The sequence below is a fragment of the Abramis brama genome, assembly GCF_963993115.1.
Source record: "Abramis brama genome assembly, chromosome: 4".
Lineage (NCBI taxonomy): Eukaryota > Metazoa > Chordata > Actinopteri > Cypriniformes > Leuciscidae > Abramis > Abramis brama.
The window spans coordinates 31296878-31318994 of record NC_139966.1 but is presented as its reverse complement, the minus strand read 5'-3'; the positions used below and the strand labels follow the sequence as shown (position 1 = coordinate 31318994).

The following is a 22117-nucleotide window of genomic DNA, read 5'->3' as shown; positions in this document are numbered from 1 at the left end:
TGACTGTGCTAGCTAAGTGTTATACTTTAACATAATTGATGTATTCATTGTGGTACTACTTGTTTGTATACATCAAGAAGATACATTAATTGCAAACTCAATGCAAGGAAAGTTTTTTCAGTTAGTTTTATTGATACATCCACAGATGCTTATAGTAACCAACCATTAACAGTGACCAGATCAATAACTCTATACTCACGTTTTCTCCAAGTATAATAACGCCAACATCTGGATTTAAGATGGTAACATTTCAATGCCTCAGGCAAGGTCTCTTGGACCGCAACCATAACAGTAACATGTTTTATGTTTTGAAACATTTTAGGACAGAAATTGTCAATCTCTGACCAGGTTTTATACATTGAAACTCGCCCTGTAAAATATTTTACTTGGAAAATGTCTATACAATAACTAATATAAGGGAGTACAATGTCTGGGTACAAAACTAAAATTTAAACAATATCTAAAAAAATAAACTGACATCCTGAACACTGCTGTATAAGCTAGATCACATTAAACAAGCCCAAATCCGCTGTCCACGGATCGGAGACACAGCATCATGTCTGCCTTCAGAGCAGTATAAGTGTGGTAGTGGCTTGGAAGGCGCAAGCGCTCAAAGCAGGTGGATGCAGTTGGAAGCGTGGACTCCACCAACACCAAGTTAAGCTTAAAGCAAGGCACCTCCCAGCCCACCCAGAACTTCATCAAATCACGCAAAACCTCAGGTGTAGCTGTAATAAAAAACAGAAATATACTTGAGGGAGACACTCTTGAAACAATTGACTTGCCAAAACACTTTCAGATTTGTAAAACTGCATAATTCCTTAATGCAAAGATACCTTCTTCAATAAAGGTTCTAAAGAACCCTGTCACTGCTGAAGGAACATCGTCGTCGCTGTCCACATTGCTGTCTTCATTTTGCTGTGGCCATCTGATACTCTGAAGGACTATCTGTAATGTGTGTAATGTGTTTATGAAGAAACTAATGTGCTGCACTATAATTTCTTTAAATAATTTAGTGTTTCATAGTTTTAGTCCAAAAAAAGAAAATACCTCAGATGTCAACTGCACCTCTGTCTCCCTTGGGAAAAGGATGGGAAGAACATCTGCTCTGGTGGAAAGGAGTGGCCACAACCCTGTGTCCTTCAGACCCTTGCGCAACTGCTTGATTTGACGGCTAACTCATCCAATGACCTATAATATTTAATTTAATTCATTTCAGATTATAGGATAAACAAATAATAAAACTCAACCCAAATGTCTGTTAATCAAACAAAGGTTCAACAGACAGCATAGCTGAACAATTTGTAAGTGCACATGAAGTGCAAACATAACCATTTTTTGGATAAAAGTGGGAGTAATTCTTAGATTGTATGACTGTGCATTACAGCATGGATTAGTAGTTTTTGGAAGAGCCAGTCCTTGTTTTTGGAGTTTGGCACAGGTAGATCCCAGGCAAAGCAGAGGTTGGTGAGACGTGAGCTTTCTTCCTCTGTTAAAGCCTCTTCTTTTTGCAGCTGTAAGGCAATATAACAAAAAAATAATGTATGCATGAAAGAAAGTTCAACGTTTTTTTTCTCCCTTCAGACAGTTTTGAAATTCATCTGCACAAATGACAAAATTCTGTAAGGGACCTGGCTGACCCAATCATTGGGCCCTTATTATTCCTATCATTGAAGTAAGGGTAAATTGCTTGATTCATATCAAGCTGATCATACAGGGTTTAACGCAAAGAACATTTCTGTGGCTAAAATTTGTTTGGGGATGGGACAAAGAAAATTAATGAATTAATTTAATACTAACATGTTTAAGAACACAACTGACACAGACAGCAAACAACAAAATGATTGTGACGATGATGTGAATTAAGTTATTAAGTTTATTAATACAAAATATAGTGTTCCTTATGGATGTATAATACATACATACCCATATTTTTGCTACGCAACACTTCAAAAAATATTAAAGAACACTTTCCATAGACATATTAACCTATTCTTGAATGTAAAACAGCCCCACAACAGAATTCTGGCAGGCCTGAGATCATGTCATTGAAATAAACTCCTCAATATTTACATTTATTCATTTAGCTGACGCTTTTATCCAAAGCGACTTACAATTACTATACATGTCAGAGGTTGCACGCCTCTGGAGCAACTAGGGGTTAAGTGTCTTGCTCAGGGACACAATGGTGGATGGGTCACAGTGGGGGATTGAACCCGGGTCTCTCACACAAAAGGCATAGTCTTATCCATTGCACCATCACCACCCCTCAATTACAAAGACGCATATGCTGTACTCACAAGGCCGACTGTCTCCCTGAGGTCCATGTCAGGACAGTCCAGCAGTGTTAGAGCAGAAGCAGCAGTCTCTGGTGTTCCACCCCCCAGAATGTTGACAACTGCTTTGCTAAGTCCTGACAGAGTGGGACCGCCGTGAATGAATGAATGGCCAATCATTCTACCAGCCATCAAGAACAAATCACTCTCAACAAGCACTTATGATGCTGAAGGGACAAGGTGATCCTTCTGACCGTCAAACAATCTGGTCACCTTTGTGGTACCTGGGTAGAGACATTACAATATCTATTTAAAGTATTGCATGTAATGTACCAAATGTAAATTATCGAGGCAACTGGAGTTTAGTCATTTTTAGTCATCGCACTAATGATTGAGACTCCTCTTGCATCATCCGTTTCCACCAGACACAAATTATTCTCACAGTTTCTGGACTTTTGCATGTATTAAGTACAACGGTAACCCCTAGGGCACCAACCAGAAATGTGATAAATATGTTTAATGCACTGCTTGACGCATTAAAGCACAATATTGTGTACTCACTTTTTTCATTGTGTGTAAAAAGCATAAAAATCCAAAACATATTGACTTGAATTAGATGTAATGATTTAATTCAAACCTAAATCCAGTTGAAACCCATTCTTGACTTTGTGCATAATTGATGAAAACAGGTAGCGGTTAACACCCTTGCCAATGGCAGCATCACCTAAAATACAAAGCAAGTCTAAAGAAGATAGTCTGCCATCAAGCTCTCTAAAACCAAATGTAGACATTGTGCAGCAAACTGTTTAATCTTGCAACTGTATTTGAAGACAGAAATGTATGGCAGTGGTATGCATTGAAATTTAAACAAAATAATACCTTGAAGTCTGCACTTGAGAGGGGCAGCCCACTGAGGTCTTGCTAACTTGTAAAAGGTAATCAGTGTACTCTGCTGCTCATCTTCATCAGCCAGATGCAGAGAGATATGCCGCTCCATCACTGTGGAGATGGTGAAGTTAAGTTTGCTCCAAACTACTTGAGTTGACGACAGCTATGCTCGTTACTGTAAGTAGTGAAATAACACTTTTGCAAGTAAAAAGACAATATTTTATCAACCTGCTCTGGCCACAGTCTCACATCTTGACTGTTTTATACAAGCACAGATAAAGTTAGCTTGGCATTAGCCAAATGTTACAAACAAGCTAAATAGAAAGCTGTCTGGCTGGAGCATAGACTGGTCTGTAGTCTCCAGTCTTCAGTGTCACATGATCCTTCAGAAATCATTCTAATATGATGATTTGATGCTCAAGAAACATTCATTATTATTATCAATGTTGAAAACCAATTTTTTTCCAAAATTCTTTGATGAATAGAAAGTTCAAAAGAACAGCATTTATCTGAAATCTAAAGCTTTTGTAACATTAAACACTACCGTTCAAAAGTTTGGGGTCAGTAAGAATTTTTATTTTATTTTTGGGGGAAATAAATAAAATAAATCAATACTTTTATTCATCAAGGATGAGTTAAACTGATCAAAAGTTACAGTAAAGACATTTATAATGTTAGAAAATATTCTATTTTAAATAAATGCTGTTCTTTTGAACTTTCTATTCATCAAAGAATTTTGAAAAAAAATTGTACACAACTAGGCTGCGTTCAGCACCGACAAAACGTTGCACAACGTTTTTTTAAAAGAAACGGTGATGCGTTGAACACACTGTTCTGATGACGCAAGAGTTGCAACTATGGCAGCTGAGAAGGCCATTCTTTGTGTTCTTTGTGAAGAATTTTAAGAGACTGATGAAGTCGGTATAAATATGTGTTTAATACTACAAAATATGCCTGATGTTACAGTTACTGCACTTGCATGCCGCCCAGAACAAAAGAGAACATCCCAATCGAGTGAAGGGATTGCTGAAACTGAAATGGAAGCACACACCTAATTCAGACCAAAACACATCTATTTAGCCTCACATACTGACTTTATTTGTAGTTCATACTGTTTTAATACCCTGTATTTTCTTTCTCATTTTTAGGAAAAGCACTTAACTACCATTGTTTATTTCTATACCAAATGTCATACACTTGCAATGAAGCTAAAAATATAAACAACTACATCATTATGTTGATATCCTATATTTTACAATAAAACTTACGACAAACATGTCTTCTAATATCCTCAGTTGTTGTGTATACCGAACTGCATCGAACACATTTGTAAATTACTTTCCTTGAACCCATTGTGCGAGTTCACTTTAATACCGCGTGCTTTATATACATGTTGTTGCTGATTGGACTGCAGTTCTGACACACCCACCAAACAAGAGAAAACGTATCTCAAACCCCGTTGCACACCGGTGCACGCCGTTTCCAGGAAACATGACATTCAACCCGGAAACCGTAGCAAAACGTTGCACACCGTTTTGAACTTGAACGTGCCCCTGTTTTCAACATTGATAATTGTCAGGATTCCATCTCCACCACGTTCATCATCACCTCCCACTCATTCTCTCTCTCCGCCCACTCAGCCTTTCTCCCGTTCATTATCCCCGGACTACTAATCACCGTCACCTGTATCCCATCACCAGCACTCCCTATATAACGTGCACTCTCCCTGCAGTCACTTGTCTGGTCTTGTCATTTCATGACTCACAGACTCCCTGAACACTTACCTATTCTCTTACCTGAGACGCGATCGTCTTCCATCTGCCTGCCAACCATCTTCACCGATCCATCATCATCATCATCATCATCATCATCATCATCATCATCATCATCATCATCATCTGCAAGAAGGAGAGAAAGAAAGACTTTTACTATTCAGCTAAGCTTCTCTGATTATCTGTGTTGTTGTTACTCACCATTTTTCTCCGACTCCGATTCATTCTGCAATTAAAGCATTGAACTTACCATCTTGTCTGTATCATCTGTGATCCTTGACAATAATAATAATGACTATTTCTTGAGCATCAAATCATCATATTAGAATGATTTCTGAAGGATCATGAAGACTGGAGTAATGATGCAGAAAATTCAGCTTTGATCACAGGAATAAACTGCAGTTTAAAATATATTAAAATAGAAAACAGCTTTTAAATTGGAATAATATTTCACAATATTACTGTTTTTGTTTGTATTTTTAATCAAATAAATGCAGCCTTGGTGAGCAGAAGATACTTCTTTTAAAAACATTAAAAATCTTACTGACCCCAAACTTTTGAACGGTAGTGTATGTTCATGCCCAGGGCTGCAAAATAATTTTGGAGAACCTTGCTCTTGCTGGGGTCCGCTTGCCAGTGCGAGCTGAGTAACGTTAGCTGCCTGTTGATACTAACGAACTAACTTAGTGCTAGATTATTAGCAGCCGCTCGGTTGCTGCAAGCTCATTATTGTTTCTTATTACAGAACATCGGTCGCGTTAGCTAGTGTTAAAGAGCAATCCAACAATTCATACATCCAATTTGTTAGTTAGACTTAACTAGAAATGTGCTCTTTTTCATTTTTGCAATTCACATCACTTAGCAGCTAAAACTTTTCTTGTGTTTTATGATTTACCAGGCTCAGCTACTCATTTGATGAAGTGGACTTGTAAGTTTTGCAATTTTGCCTCGTACATTCAAAAGACTATAGTGAATCATTACAAGGACAAGCATGGACGTGGAAGAACAGGTTTTAGTTGTATTTACCCAAATTGTCTTACCGTCTTTCAATCCCATGTGGAACTTTTAAAACATTTGACGGACCACAAACAAGGAACCAGTCCCGTTGCTAAACTTCGTTGTGAACTTTGTACTTTTTCAGCGCCAAGCAATATCAAACACTGACTCTCACCCTACACAGAAGTCAGCTGAGTGCAGAATTGCATCCCTTTTCCTTCGACTGCAAGCCGTCCTTCATGTGTCAAAGTCTGTGATTCAAGAAATTGTGGATGATTTGTTTGATATTGGAAAATGTGCTGGACAAATAACTAGGGAGTCAATTGAGAATGTTTTGGAGAAGCATAATTGCACATCTGAGGAATGTTTGACATCCTTGACCGAACTATTTCAAAGTGCTAACCCACTTAATTTCCTTTCAAGAGAAGGATCTTTAGGCACAGACTACAAAAGACAGTTACATTATAAAAAGAACTTTAGTGTCATTGAACCTGTCGAATATCTTTTGAACAGACAAGAAAAGTTTCATACTGTTATCTATATCCCTATTCTAAAGTTACTTTCAGATCTTCTTAAAAAAGAAGAGGTACTGCAAGCACTGGGGAAAAACAGTCTGAACAGTCTGGCTACTACAAGTCTTTTCTGGATGGTGACTTCTATAAATCGAATGGAATCCTCTCAGGTCAAGAACTAAGTGTAGCTATTACTTTGTATATTGACGACTTTGAAATCTGCAATCCCTTGGGCACATAAAAAATAAATAAAAATAAAGTCTGTGCTGTGTATTGGGTTATTGGCAATTTACCCTCTAGATACAAGTCAGCATTGTCATCAATCTACCTTGCTTTACTGTGCAAGGCTGAGCATGTCAGGATTTATGGTTATGATCGTGTTTTGAAGCCACTGATTGAAGATATTAAATGTCTTGAAACAGTAGGTGTGTTTGTAGAGAAACTAGGGTGTAATGTTAAAGGCACCATCTTGTTCGTTGCTGCTGACAACTTGGCAGCACATTCCTTAGGTGGATTCCAAGAGTCTTTCAATGTTGAGAAGTTTTGTAGGTTTTGTCTAGCTAGTCGTCAAGACATACAAACGTGTGATGTTAGAACTGGGAACTTTGTTTTAAGGTCACCAGAATCATTTGATGAAGCTGTAAATGTCTTGAAGCAGAGGGACCTTGCATCTGTTGATGGTGTGAAATGAGACTGCCCTCTCAACAGCCTGACAGGTTTTCACACATGCACAGGCTTTCCACCTGATTTTTTACACGATGTGCTGGAAGGGACTGTGCCTGTAGAACTAAGTCTGTGCCTTGCAGATTTGATTTCAAAGAAGTATTTCACATTAGAAGAGCTTAATAGTGAAATACAGAGCTTCCCTTTTAAATTCTCGGATAAGACAAATTGTCCTCAGAAAATTCCTTCAACTTTTCAAAAGAGTGGAACTGTAGGTGGTAACGGCCACGAAAATTGGAGTCTTGTGCGTTTCCTTACCCTCATCATCGGCCACCGTGTTCCAGAAGGGGATCAAACATGGGAAGTAATCCTTGAGCTGAAAGACTTGGTTGAGCTCTTAGCGACTTCATATCACACTGAAGACTCACTGGGCTCTATCTTGCACCCATCGCAATTGACTTTGTACACCGACGCATGTATCATTCCTATTTTGCACCCGCGCAAAGCGGACTTTTCCCTCCACAGACGCATGTCGGTTAACTAAGAAATACACTTGTGCTCCCCGGGGCGGTTCAGCGCAAAGAGGAGGCGTGTTCCAGCGCAAACGTTCCCTCATGCTATTTTGCAGGTTTAGAAAACAATTCCGCCACTGACCGAAAAAAAAACTGTTTAAAGTCAGTGGCGTGTTGCGCATGTTATTCATATGCTATTTTAAGGGCCATAATCAATGTAGCGTGTGCACAACGCGCATACACTTTGATTCTCTCATCTACACACAGACACAGCAGTTATCATTTTTGCAAATCATACATTATTACGATAGATAGATAGATAGATAGATAGATAGATAGATAGATAACAAATTGCGCCCCAAACATCACTTTATTGAACATTATCCTTGCCTTATTCAAAGATTTAGACCCTTAATAGAGTGTTGGACAATCAGGTTTGAGGTTAAGCATTCTTTCTTTAAGAAGGTAGTGCGTGATGCCAATAACTTTAAAGGTCCCCTATTATGCAAAATTCACTTTTGCATGCTGTTTGGACATAAATGTGTGTTGGCAGTGTGTGTACACAACCAGCCAATAGTGATAAAAATCCACTCACTCCTTTTTTGTTAATCCCCATAAATCATCAGCAGTGTCTCCCAACGACCTGTTTTCAGAATGCTGTTTTAGTGACGTCACTAAGCACAGGCCCTGCCCACGAGTGTTGACAGACACTGCCGTTTCAACATAGACCCGCCCTGATCAAGCTCACAGCTGCTGCACTGACGAGAATGTCTCCCAAGAGTTGTAGGTGTTGTGTGGCTGGATGTATTAATCCACATAGCTCTCTCTGTTTACTCCCGAAATCTGAGGCAGCCGCTGAAGACGAGGTGGAATTATTTTGTTTTTAAAGAAAATGCTCCCTCAACACTACCGAAATTCGTTTATGTACTTGCGCACTTCTTATAACTTACTGTGTTTACTCAGCTCTTACGGTGATTTTCTGAAGTAAAACTGACGCTTCATCTTTTGTGTGATGTACAATAAACTTTATTAAACTTATCAGTATATGTTTGATCATCATTCGGACCTGGTCCGAAACAGCAGACTTGTAGGCTATTAATAATGGATACATACAAGCAGATGACAAATACGTTATAACCGTAATTAAACTACTAAACTATACCTGTTCCATCTCTATACAGCACTCTGACTCTGTAGGCATTATTGTCCGACTCGAAATGAACACCGTTACTGAGAGTTTCTGATATTATCATCATTCCGTGAGATGAAATTGTCCTGAGAGACTGAGCGCGAGCTCATGAAGCTCCGCCCCCTGTGCCATCCAGCAGCAGCTCATTTGCATTTAAAGGGCACACACTAAAACGGCACGTTTTTCTGAGCCCCAAAAAATGACAATTTAAACATGCTGTAAAAAATGATCTGTTGGGTATTTTGAGCTAAAACTTCACATACACACTCTGGGGACATCAGAGACTTATTTTACATCTTGTGAAAAGGGGCATAATACGGGACCTTTAAAAATGTTCTGCTTACCCTTGCCTCAAGACACCAACTTATGCTGGCATATTATCTTGAAATGCCCAGCATTTTCAAGCCTGAGATTGAGACAGCAAAAGTGACTGATGTGTGCCTGGGAGTCTTAGATGGTGGTCTTAGACTAGCAATCTTGAATAGATTCAGTGATGTTGACACAGTTGGACTGACCCCTAATGTCTTCTTAAATGGAACGCAGTATTCAAAGGGAATGATACTTTCTGTTGGAAGTACAAGTGGACTACCCAACTTCAGAAGGATTTTGGAAATATGCATTGTGCTGGCTGGTCATGTTTGTTTCTTCATTGAACCTTTTTCGACTTACTATGTGGAGCATTTAAGGAGTTACCATCTTGTGAAGAAAAGTCCTGCTGAGTGTCTCTTGGTGAAACCAGAGGATCTCAATGACTACATGCCACTTGTGTCATACCTTGTCCAGGGTCGCCTGTTAACCACTCCTAGAACATTCTTGCTGAATTAAGGCTGCTGTAAGTTTGTGTTTTTCTACTCTGATGTAGAAGAATTAACCCTCTTGCAATGTTTCCCAAATCTCTCTAGGAGCAACCCAGGTGTTGGGTGTCCTGCAAAATATAATTTAACAGCCTGATCCAAAAGAATTAACCCTCTTGAAGTGTTTTCCAAATCTTTTCAGTAGTAACCATTTGTTTGTATGTACAATGAATTAAACCTTTTTTCTTCTCCAATTTCAGGCCGAAGTGATCCATGATGCTGCTGCGAGTTGTCCTCGCCTTTCCATCGAAATCACCCCTCCTAGTGTTGATGCACTGTGCCAGGTGTTGCGTGCAAACCTTGGCCTGAGAGGTGGATTTATTTTACAATTTGAGGACCCTGCGTTCAAGGATCAGCTGACCAATTTGACCGACATTCGAGACCTTCCTGAGGAGAGAGCAACATTGAAAGTGTTGTTCACAGCTGATGCAGCTTGCTCGGATTCCACATTGGATACAGCCAGCCTTCCATCTCTCAGTAGTGGGGAATCTGACTCCCAGCACTGGCCTGAGCCCTTCCCGATTCCAGAGTTCTCACATGACGTTGAACTCACGCTGCAAGAAGCAAATGGAAGATATGCAAAAGATGGATCTGTGCTGGTGATTCCTAAAGGTATGAAAACTGATATCCTGGACACACTTGCAGACAGCATGTCAAAGATTAGTCCTTATCCTGAGAGGCAACACTATGAGAATGTTGCCAAAGCGCTTGTGGAGAAGCATCCCAGTCTAAAAGAGCCAGGGTCTGGAAAGGGTTGGCACGGCTGGTTCCACAGCCTGAAGTTTAAGCTCGGAAACTATCGACAGAAGTTAAGTGCAGCTGGATGCCCAGAGGTGAGGGTCAACAAAAGAAAAGGAGAAGAAGCCAAGGGACCACGTATGAAGAAGTCAAAGAAGGGCGAGGTCCACTACTGTCCAGATCCCCCTGAAGGACTGAGTGATGAAGACATGGAAGAAAAGCGGAGGATGATGGAGGTACATCATACACACATATGCACATCACACATACACATCATACCTGTCTAATATTACTGCATACATACCTGCCTATATTATACTAACTACCTACACTTTGCTTTTGTGTCTGTGAAGCCTACTATTTTGTCTTAGTATGTGTCCTTTGTGCTTGTGCAATCCAATTCAGGTGGAAGTGCTGAAGAAAGACCCAGATCACCAGCAGATAGATGAGCTGATGTCTGCCAAGCGCAGAAAGGAGATCGTAGGGGATCAACCTCTCATTGGGGATGTCATAGCTAGATGGCCGGCCATGTTCTGTGAGAGACAGGTATAATAATAGACAACACTCAGCCTAAGATTAATCACTTAATCCAATGACTGGATATCAATGTATGAGCTTCCCTCCAGGAAGTACTAGAGAGATGTCTGATACTGTACAGTGGTCCGTTCAGAAATGTTTTTTTTTTAGTCCGAATGGTGGCGTGAATGTGCATACAGATAAGTGAGAGGATTGTGTTTAGTATTACTGAGTGGATGAAAGCCTTTGACAACAGACAACCATAGCTTACTAAATTGTGACTCTATGCTTTGAAAATCTTTTCTCTAATTTTTTAACCTTTTTGTCTTTTTTGTCTCCTCAGGTTCGGGCAGAGTTCAAAAGAGTCGTAAGCACAGACCTTCTCGAGTCGTTCCTCGACGGACTTGATGACCTGGCACCAAGACTGCTGGAAGTGTACGAAGCTGCGACCAAGTCGGCAAAGAAGCCTGCACTGAAAGCCATTTTGGACTGTCTGAAGAAAGACGTGAGTAGACGAGCTGAGAATTGTAAAATTGGGCACCAGATGTTTGCAATAAAATCTCAACACTGCTTATTTTTGTCTTGTAGGACACAAACGAAAGGAGAAGGACTGCTGCTCTGCTGGGTCTGCCACACTACCTAAGAGAAGAGCCATCAGACATGATCAGGATGTGTGACGTAAGACCTTTTTCTGTCATGCATAACAGCCCATATACGAACACACCCACCCACATATACACTTGCACGCGCACACACACACACACACACCCCACTCACCTCACTACACCACACACACACACACACACACACACACACACACACACACACACACACACACACACACACACACACACACACACACACACACACACACACACACACAACCAACCTTTAACACAGAGATTGGATTAGATACACTCATGGGTGTTGATAAAGTCCTGTGGCAGCAAAATAGTGATGATGCAGGGAGGAGTGAGGGGCAGAATAGTGATGGGGAGGACGAGGGTTGGGTGGAATAGTGGTGATGGGAGGAGGGAGGGGTAGAACAATGTTGGGGGAGGAGAAAGGAGGGGTAGAATAGTGATGGGGAGAGGACCCAGTGCAACATACACTTCCCCAGATCTGAGAGGACACTGAAGTTTTCACCCTTGCAGTAACCTTCCAACATTGCACCTACAAACATGCACACTCACAACTGAAAGCCCAAGAAGACTATTTTATTAGCCTGAAAACAAGGTTTATGATAACTGAGACTTAAGTAGCTTTGCAGAGCATGTACTTCTTGACCCAAACATTCACACTATTTTTTTTTTTCTGCTTTTCAAGGCCCATGGTGAGACTCTGGCTGCAGCCATGGAGGGGATGCAACTTGGCCTGTTGATAGGCTATGAAGGTGACAACCAGGATGCCTTTCCACGTGAGGTCTTCAATGTCGCAGTTGTGGATGAGGAGACTGTTGTGCTTCACAAATTCAAGGATGTGCCATCCAGCTTTGCCATGCTTTTGGGGATCATCTACTGCGTTAACCTTGAGTATCCACGAGCCATGAAGTATTCCTTTGAGTTCATTCAGAGGGTAGTGATGAAGATCAAACCAGATCAAGCCTCTGCCAGAGTCCACGGCATCCAAAACAAGCTCCTGAGGTATAATTTGTAAACCATGCCCCACCTGAGAATAGGATTGGAATTCATTTTTTTCATTTGTTTCTGTTGACATGCATACCAAAGTTGAAGGCAAAAGCACTTAAGCAAACAGGAGAGGAGCCCTGATTTTTTGTTGGACTTGATACATTTACTTTTGTTGGACTGAATACATTTAATGCTGAATATTGTTCAAATAATGGGGTCAAAGTATACTGTATTCAAGTTTCAAATATTTGAAAACAACCAGCTGCAGTCTGAAGTTTTAGTTTGTTTGTGTTTGGGGTTCAGCACAGCTTTTGGTATAAGTCAGCTGGATCTGTGAGATTAATGTTAAAAGGTTTTTTAAATGTTTACATTTAAAACCTGTTCAATGTTTCAGTGTTGTGTAAGGAAAAAAGCTAATGCTTTTAAAGGAATGTATTTTCTATTGGGTGAATATGAATAGTGTTCAGTACAGCTTTGGGTGACCTAATGGGGATATGACAAGCAGAGGGGTGTGCACGCACATATAGAAGGTGAGATGTTTCCTGCAGTGATCATCAGTCAACTTAACCTCATTAGGTCACACACCAATAACAGTGATAAACAACTTAGATGACAGGCTGTGATTTTTTTTGGGAGGTGCTGAATATAGATATCTATTCTGCTGTATGTGTCTATTGGTCTATCTAGCCTACATTCAGCATGACCAACTTCTTGGTTGACAACAGGCAGTGCAGACAACTGCAGGAAACACTTCCCATCATCCACCTTCTATACACACACTGAGAAATACTTGTGGAGTCTGCTTGGGATACCCCCTCATAGTGTAAGCTCACACACAACCCTTCTATTTATCTTAGCCTCATTATGTGACCCACACCCAACTGAAGTTTGGTACCGAAAAAAGTATTGATTACAAGTTTGAGATGATTGCATGATTGAACTGTTTATGTATAGCTTCAGTGGCGTGCACAGACCTCCTCCGGGGCAGGGGCGGAAGGACCAAAAAGGGCACTTTTTAAAAAAAAACATTTATTTTTAAAATAAATCACCTGTATTTAAAGCAGTACCCGTCTGTCTGTTGTGTTTTATATATTTTAATGACTTCCTCACAATTATTTGGAATATCTCGCTCGATGGAGAGCAGCAGTCGGTCAGAGTGCCTCTCTCGGAAATGATGATAATATAACTAAATATTATTTACTTTACCAAAGAAAACAGAGAATCAAGTCGGTAATTATGAGGAATTCATGTTTAGTTATGTTGATGTTATAAATTGTAGGCCTATGTATGTATTCAATAAAGTGTTAGCTATCATGAAATCAATAACACTTTACAATAAGGTTTCATTAGTTAAATTTGTTAACATGAACTAATAATGAACTGCACTTCTACACCATTTACTGATCTTAGTTAATATTAATTTCAGCATTTACTAAAACATTATTAAAATCAAAAGTTGTATTTGTTAACATTTGTTAATGCACTGACTGTGATATAACATGAACAAACAATTACAAGTTGTATTATTATTAACTAAGATTAACAAATATGCCTACAGTAGCCTAACAAATGTTTAGTTTACTTTATTTTCAGACAGACAACTTAATTTCAACACAGTTGAGCTAACAAACAACAGCACAGTCTGAAACAGGTGTAGGCTGAAGCTCTTGCTTATTATGCCTACCTTTTTAAAACATCTCATATTTTAATAAAAAATAAAAATTATTATTATTGTCTTACTTCATTATAATGTTGACAAACAAATATAAACAGAATACAAAAACATTAGTATTTCCTATGCAATACGGTTGCACAATCCAAATACAACAAAAGCAGCTTGTTCATTTATCATTCTTTAAATGGTTTCATATAGTTTCAGTGCATTATTTTTAAATAGTTTCTTTAACTTATTAAGTGTCCCACATATTTTTAGTTCCTCATGACAGCTATTCCATAGATTTACACCTTTAACTGAAATACAATGGTATTTTGCATTGGTCCTTACTTGGTTCTTTTTGAATTATACAAGTTCCCCTTAAGTCATGTTGGCATTCTCATTCTGTGAACAACCCTTGGATACTTTCTGGCAATTGATGATTTTTTACTTTGTACATGATCTGTAATGTTTTTAGTTCTACTAATTCTTTAAACTTTAGAGCCTTTAGTTAAATAAAAAGGGAGTTTGTTGGCTCCCTTTGTTTTGCTCATGATTAGTTAATGTTAGTTAATATGAATAATAAACAAATGAACCTTATTGTAAAGTGTACTATGAAATCAAAGATATAAATTCCTTACAATTTAGAGCTGGACATGGACTTAAAATTTCCTTTCACTAGATGTATTTCCCCAAGCTATAACACTTGCTATGGCCTGGACAAAAACGAATGACATTGTCAGACTCAGAATGCGGCTGAAATTGAGTTATACTTTTATGATTGTTAAGCATAACTCACATGCTGCCGCAACTTTTACAGTAGCATGGTAGGATAAATGTAACTTTTCTGTATTAGCTTAATGTTACCTGCTGCCCGTGCAGTTTGAAGACTCGCGGCGAACTGCTGCGTACATAGCGCTGCAAAAAAAACCTCCGCCTACTCCACTTCACCTCCGCCCAATGCTTCCGCCAAAAAAAAAAAATAATAATAATAATATTTGTTTGTATTATTATTGTTTGTTGCAATGGTGTATAAGTGTATTGTTATTTATTATAATATTTATTTTAATAATTATTATTATTTACATTTATCAGAGAGGGGCACAATACATTTTGAGACAAAAGGGGCAGGGGCTTGAGTGAACAAGTCACTTTACATTCATTCAAATTCTGGTTTTCAAGTACAAGTCACTGATTTCTATTTGTGAATCAGGATGTGTTTATTTGTGGATTTTTAATCTTTTTGTAGATCATGCTTTATATTTGTGGATCACAAAGAGTTTGTTTGAGGACTTTGTATCTATTTGTAGATCTTGTTTTACATTTGCGGATCATGAGGACTTTGTTTGCGGATTTTTAATCTATTCAGGGCTCGAATTTCGACCATTTCGACCATTTCACCTCAGTGCGAGAAAAAAATGCATCGCTTCTTCTGTACGGAAAACGAGCAATTTTAATTGGTCGTCAATTCACTGTGAGTCTGTGTATTGTAGCAACGAGCACAAGACTGTGCTGTTATGAATCCAGTGAGAAAATAGATCTCGTGTATTGTTTATATTTCGTGTGTGTATGTCTCTATGTGATAGAATTATTATTTGATGCAAATAATTCTAGCCGGCTCAGCCAAACTTTATCAGATGGCGGCTCAATTTGGCTTACGAAATTATTGGCTGGCGGCGGCTGAAATTCTAAATGGCGCAAATGGCGGCACCTGGCGGCGGCTTCGGGGTCTATGTGGGTCAATACTTCCGGCAAGATGGCGATGTTTTACACCAGATGTCTCCAAGACCTGCCCAAGCTAACCATACCAGACGTCCACAGACTCGTCCGAAATGAATGCTCTGCCCCCCGGAGTAAACGGGAAAAGGGGTACAAGATGTACCTTTCAAGTTTTATTGACAACTATGAAGGTAAGTTTGAAATTGACAGCAAAATACATTCACATTGTGGTATCGCTAACTAGCTAGCAGACACTAACATTTAGGTCAGTTGTCCTGTAGAGATTTTAGATTTTGTAGAATTATCAATTGTTTTTTAAAGTTTTTTAGTTGAGGTGCATAAGTTACGACCAATACAAAAACTCAGCACCCTGAAAAAGCGCGCATGTTACTGAAAGAACGAGCAGAGAGAGCCCCGGCCCACGCGACTGCACTCTCTCTCTCTCATCGTCTTCAAACGGTCTTGCTCTCTCTTGCTCGCGCATATTTAACCAACATCAATTAAGAATTTACACGATTCTGTGTTTTCTGTGTTGCACCCCCGTTAGTTTGCCTAATGCACTGTGAAGTAACATGAACAATGAACAGCTGTATTTTTATGAACTAAGATTAACAAAGATTAATAAACACAGTAACAAATGTATTGCTCATGGTTCATGTTAGTTAGCCTAATACACTAACTAATGTAAACAAATCAAATCTCATTTACTCAGAAATGTTGAAAAGAAGTCCAGTGTGTTTTGTCTAACATAACATGAATGATGTTGAATTCCCACAGTGTCAAACAAAGACCCTGCAGGGAGGGTGACCGTCAGGGCTGTTTGTTATAGGTCCATGAGGAAGCATGAGAAGCCTCACGACCTCAGAGTAGGGGGAAAAAAATGTGTTAAACCAGTTTAAGTCAGATTCTGGGGTATTTTTGTGGCTATAGTTGGTGATGTGGATGTAGGATAACAATAATAAATCTTAAGTCTCTTTATTTGATTTAAACCTGAACTATACTTTCAAGGACACCCCAGAAACTGGTTGTTACTGCTCCCGTTCTTTGGAGCATAAGTTTAAAGTAGGCCTGTTCATTATGGGTACATTATTCAGTGTGAGGTAAGTCTGATTTTGTACCCTCAATTTAGGCTATACTAACCTGTTCAACGCTTTACTAACACTGTTGTTCAAACTGTAGGCTATTATAATACCAAGAAAATCTTTTAAGAGATTAGTGAGGCTGGCTTATTTGTTCTGGTTTGTTATTGTTTTTTTTATAGTTGTTATCTAACGACTTAGTCTAATTGTAATACTAAAATTATGTTTTATTCATAGATTACTTTTGAGGACAGCTCACCAATTCAAATTGCTTTGGCTGAGTGCTCCTGTGTGGCTGGAACCGCTCTCTGCAACCATAGTGTTGCACTGCTGTATCAGACTACGTAATACTCTACGTTGCAACTGAAAGCAGTACCGCCTGTCCTCAGCTGCACAGAAACTGAGCAGCGATGGCATAAACCACGAAGACTGGTAAGTATTAAGAACTTAGGCTAATCATAAATTGTTGATGTTTCATTTATTTTTGAAATTGGATATAAACTCTACCCACCTTGTTTAAAAAGCACAATGAAGACAAAACAAGCACATCATTAAATAATTTGTTTGTTTGTTTATTTATTTGTTTACTTGATAGGGTGTGAAACCAGGCAGAGTGGGTAACATGGTATTCATCTCAACAAAACCCAAGTCAAGACAGTACACAGCTGCTGATGGTGTAAGGTAATATTCACTGTCAAGTAGGGCTGGGCGATGTGACGATATTATCGAATATAGACGTTGTCTTACCAGTATCGCAATGTCGATTATAACAGTCTGTTTCCAGACGATAATCGTCAATATTAATGTACTACTGTCAAGTAATAATGTATTCTGCAGTCATTGTCAGATTCTTTTTGTTTTGAGAGTTATTGTTTCTTTTTTTTAAATTATGACTTAACTGTTTTCAAAGGAGCAAGCGCTACAAAGCAGTGCGGGGGGACTTGCCAGACCCAGATGTCCTGAAGGTCGACGAGGCATACCAGGACTTCACGGCAGACCTTGCTCCGCTAATTACCACACTCTCCATAAGTAGTGATGTCCCCCTCGTCGATTCAGCCTTTGGGACCGTTCAAGAAGGCAGCCCTATTTCATACCAGCACCCAGTGCCAGTGAGTAGGATAATCATACACCACCCAGACGCACCCCCTCCACCACCCCTGCCGTTAGATGGTCACAGGCTGGACCCAACCACATGTTCCTTTGTGTGCACTCACCAACAACACCTAAATGTAATGTCGCTTAACATCACTTTCGACATGGCAAGATCCATCGAGATGTCCACGAGGGAACAGAGTGGCAGCACAGAGTGGCACAGCCTGAGGAAGATGAGGCTCACCTCCTCCAGGTTCCGGGAGGTGTGCCATGTCCGAGGTCACAGCTCTGCAGAGAACCTTGCAGAACGCATCCGCAAAGGTGGGGTTCAGACAGCCTTGATGAAGAGGGGGCTGGCTCTGGAGCCAGTAGCTATTCAGGAATATGCCCACATTAAAAATGTCAACTACTGGCCATCAGGATTTGTCATCCATCCAGATGCTCCCTGGCTCGGATCCTCTCCGGATGGTGTCGTTTTTGATCCGACGGAGGCACCCCCATTCGGGCTGGTGGAGGTGAAGTGCCCCAACGTGAAGAGCTATGTGGACTGTGGGTACCTGCACATGCAGAATGGCGCCTTGCGCCTGAAGCCAGGCCACAGCTACTATTGGCAGGTGCAAGGCATCACTGGAATGCAGTGGTGCGATTTTGTGGTTTTTGCAGAGGAGGACCTTCTTGTGCAAAGAATTTACAAGGATGCGGAGGTCGCTAGGGTTATAAGGGAGAGGGGTGATTATTTATTTTTCTATTATTACTTGATCTGATCTTTTAAAAATCAGTGGTTCATTCAATCAGTTCTGTTTCAATCAGTTGATGCATGTTCTTGTTCTGGTTTCATTTGTTCATCTTTTACAAATCTATACAAAGCCTGAACTAATATTAGGTTTTATTGTTCATCTTTACAAATCTATACAAAGCCTGAAGTAATATTAGGTTTTATTGTTCATCTTTACAAATCTATACAAAGCCTGAACTAAATATTTTATTTTGTATGCAAATCTATACAAAACCTGAGTGATAATTGTTCAATCGGTGTTGAGATTACATTGTTCAGTTTAACTGATTAATGAGGATAGGAGCAGGCTTCACTCAATTTTAATAATACACTTTTCAGAGTGCTGGCCTAAAAATATAATACATAAGAATAGGACAGAGGCCGCACTATGCATAAACGTTTTTTATTCGTTGCACAAACGCGTTTCGGCGTGTGCCTTCTTCAGTGTGCCATTGTTCAGTTTAACAAATCTCTATAAAACTAGAGCTAATGTCACTAATGCAGGTCTACAGTTGACCTGAGACCATACCTTTTGTACTGATTGAAATGAGAGCCCGAGTGTAAAAAGCTATGTGGTTTGTTGATATTGGATTGTTGAATAAGTGTTGTTTAATAATTTCGTATTAAATTCTACATGTTCTAATGTAATTTCTGGTGTGTTTTTATTTTCATTTCAAGGCAGTAAAAACACAAAGCTAATGTAATGAAGACAATGACACAAATAATGTTTTTAAGAAGCAAGATGGATCTTTAATTCATTGCTGAGTTGCCCATGCCTTCACTAATGGCCCATTCTGATAATTGACCAGGAAGCAGGCCACACTGAACAATTCATCAGTGTTCCCACATATAGAAAGTGGTATGTCCTTGTCGAACAGTTTGTTCTCTTTTCACTCTCCTTATGCACCTCTCCACATGCACTCTCAGACGTGCAATTGACTGTGTCTGTCTGACATCCTCTCGACTCATTTGGCGTTTGTTGCTGAGAAAGGCAGGCCGGTACACCTTACCATGAGCAAGGTTGTCCACAACAAACCCTTTGTCCACCATGATCGCCATACCCGGCTTCAGAAGCTTTACAATCCCGGACTGCTTGAAGATCTCACGATCACTCATAGAGCCTGCATACAGTCCAGACACAAAGGTGACAGCACCATGGGGTGCCATGCCAATCATGGCCTTGAATTTAGTGTGTGATTTGTAGGTTGAGAAAACCTCACTCTGAAGGAGCAGAGAGGATGGCGTCTGACAGAATATCTCTGTACAATCAAGGATCACCTGTGTATCAGAAAAAGCTGCAAACTCAGGTGGCAGGTGAGCTCTCACTATCTCTGGAGGAATCCAAAGGCGCTGGCTTCCCAGTAAGCAGTACAGGAAATGAGTCCATGTGGAGATGATCCGACTTGCAGTAGTGCGGTGAATGCTGAACCTCTCTGCAAGGTCTCTGAGAGGAAAACCCACTGACAGGTACATAAGAAACAGCAGAAACTCGTCAATGGGTCTCAGTTTCTGTTGAGATATATAAACAAAAGCCTCTGTTTAGTTACCTTGACATTAATATTGTTATTACAAAGTATAAATAAGAAAATAATACCAACATCAGCTTTTTAGCTTTTACTTTTTAATTAGATGTAATTAACTCCACAAACCAACAGTGGCAATTACGGAATAAAACAGTTTGTATCCAATTTCAGTTACATTAGGCCTACAACTCTATGCACGTCATGTTACCACATTTGTTACCTACCGTTGTTGGGTGATGGACTGTGCTGATGCTGGCAGAGGCTGTCTTGGCGCTGGTTATGCGCACCATCTTGTTGATCACAGCAGGTTCAATTAAACTCCAAAAAGCCTTGAAACTCCTGTAGGACGCAAACCTGGTATAAAAGCGCACGTCCTCATCTGATGCAGACAGGCGATCTATCCCAAAACGCTGGCGAAGTTTGACGACTTCCAACTGCTGTTGTAGCTCCCTAATATGGCGACGTAGAGCTTCGTTCTCATCGGCCAAATTACTCGCCCTCGCTCCTGTTTGAGGGAGTACACAGTAGTCGTGATCTACCGTGATTTCAGTCTCCATCTCCAAGTCCGAGTCTGACTCTGGTGCGGGACTCTCGGGGCGCGGACGCCGTTCCCAGACGCTCGGTCTGGGCACAGGTAGTTTGTACCCATTCCATGAAAAGTAAACCGGTACGGCTCCCTTCTTCAGCCTCCTTAATCCCCCGGCAGTCACATTAAGATCTGTCTGCTTAAAATGCCGACTACAGACCCGGTTGTTATTGGTCGGGTTGAAGTCATCCCTCCGGATCTTCTGCATCCACTCAGCTCGTACAGCAACGTCAACGGGGAACGCATGAAAGCTGACTTCTTTGTTGTAACTTGACGAAACGGTACATAATGGTACACAACAATGAAGTGTTGAGCCTGTCACCCTCTGAAAGGCAAGTCGCCTCTTTTGAATACTGAAAACACTCATGCTGAAAAAAGATTGTTTGTGGTAATGGAACTCTGTCGCTGTTGTCTCGTTGTCTCCCGCTCTAGTTGTCAGATCACCGGAAGTCTTCACCGGAAGTACTGGCCCACACACTCAAGTTCGAACGTCGATGGTCGCCATATTGTGCACAGAGCCTATTCTCACAACTCCACAATTTGCTAAGCCAATTTGGAAAGTTATTCTTGTTTCATTATCATGGAGCAGCGTCACCCAAGAAGAACCAGGGCTCTTCCCACACACCTGAGGGGATTCTTAGTGGAGGGGGTCTCTTCCACTCCAGACCCCTGTGAGCTTTCACATCTGGCAGCTGTAATCGGGTTGGATCACACTTACAGCTGTATCTCTGCGAAAGCTCAGAGATCCTACCAAAAGAACGTTGCTGTCCTTCCCAAAATCCGTCCAGCAGCCTCAGTCTCTTCAGTGGACGCGTGTCAGCAGGAAGAGCCCGTCTCCATCCACGGCAGCAGCGTGCAGGGCTACCAGGACATTTACCGTTCTGTGGCGGAGCCCATGATGAAGACTCGCTCTGGTCAACACCGTCCCTACAGTCTTGAGCTGGGCCTGATGATCAAGCAGCAGCTGTGGGAGACACTCAACTGCCCTTCACTGGTGGAGACGGAGCAGCCGATGGACGTGTCCTCGTCACTGAGAGCTTCTCCACACCCAGCAGAAGAAGCTTCGCTCCACAAATCCACGTGGACATCAGTGAAGAGCCCCTGCCCGAGGAACCCCGAAGAAAGAAGCCCAGACACTGAGTCAT

The 22117-nt window shown here is 40.5% G+C and overlaps 1 protein-coding gene across 1 annotated transcript; it reads left to right on the top strand.

Annotated features, from left to right (window-relative positions):
* Nucleotides 1-9195: 9195 nt before the first annotated feature.
* Nucleotides 9196-12835, top strand: LOC311082160 (uncharacterized protein; the record flags this gene model as incomplete). The annotated part of the gene is made up of 6 exons (XM_084112902.1): nucleotides 9196-9312; nucleotides 9863-10636; nucleotides 10806-10946; nucleotides 11260-11421; nucleotides 11505-11594; nucleotides 12243-12835. 6 exons carry the CDS (start codon nucleotides 9196-9198, stop codon nucleotides 12570-12572), a joined length of 1614 nt encoding a protein of 537 aa, XP_083969028.1. The 3' UTR covers nucleotides 12573-12835.
* Nucleotides 12836-22117: the final 9282 nt, after the last annotated feature.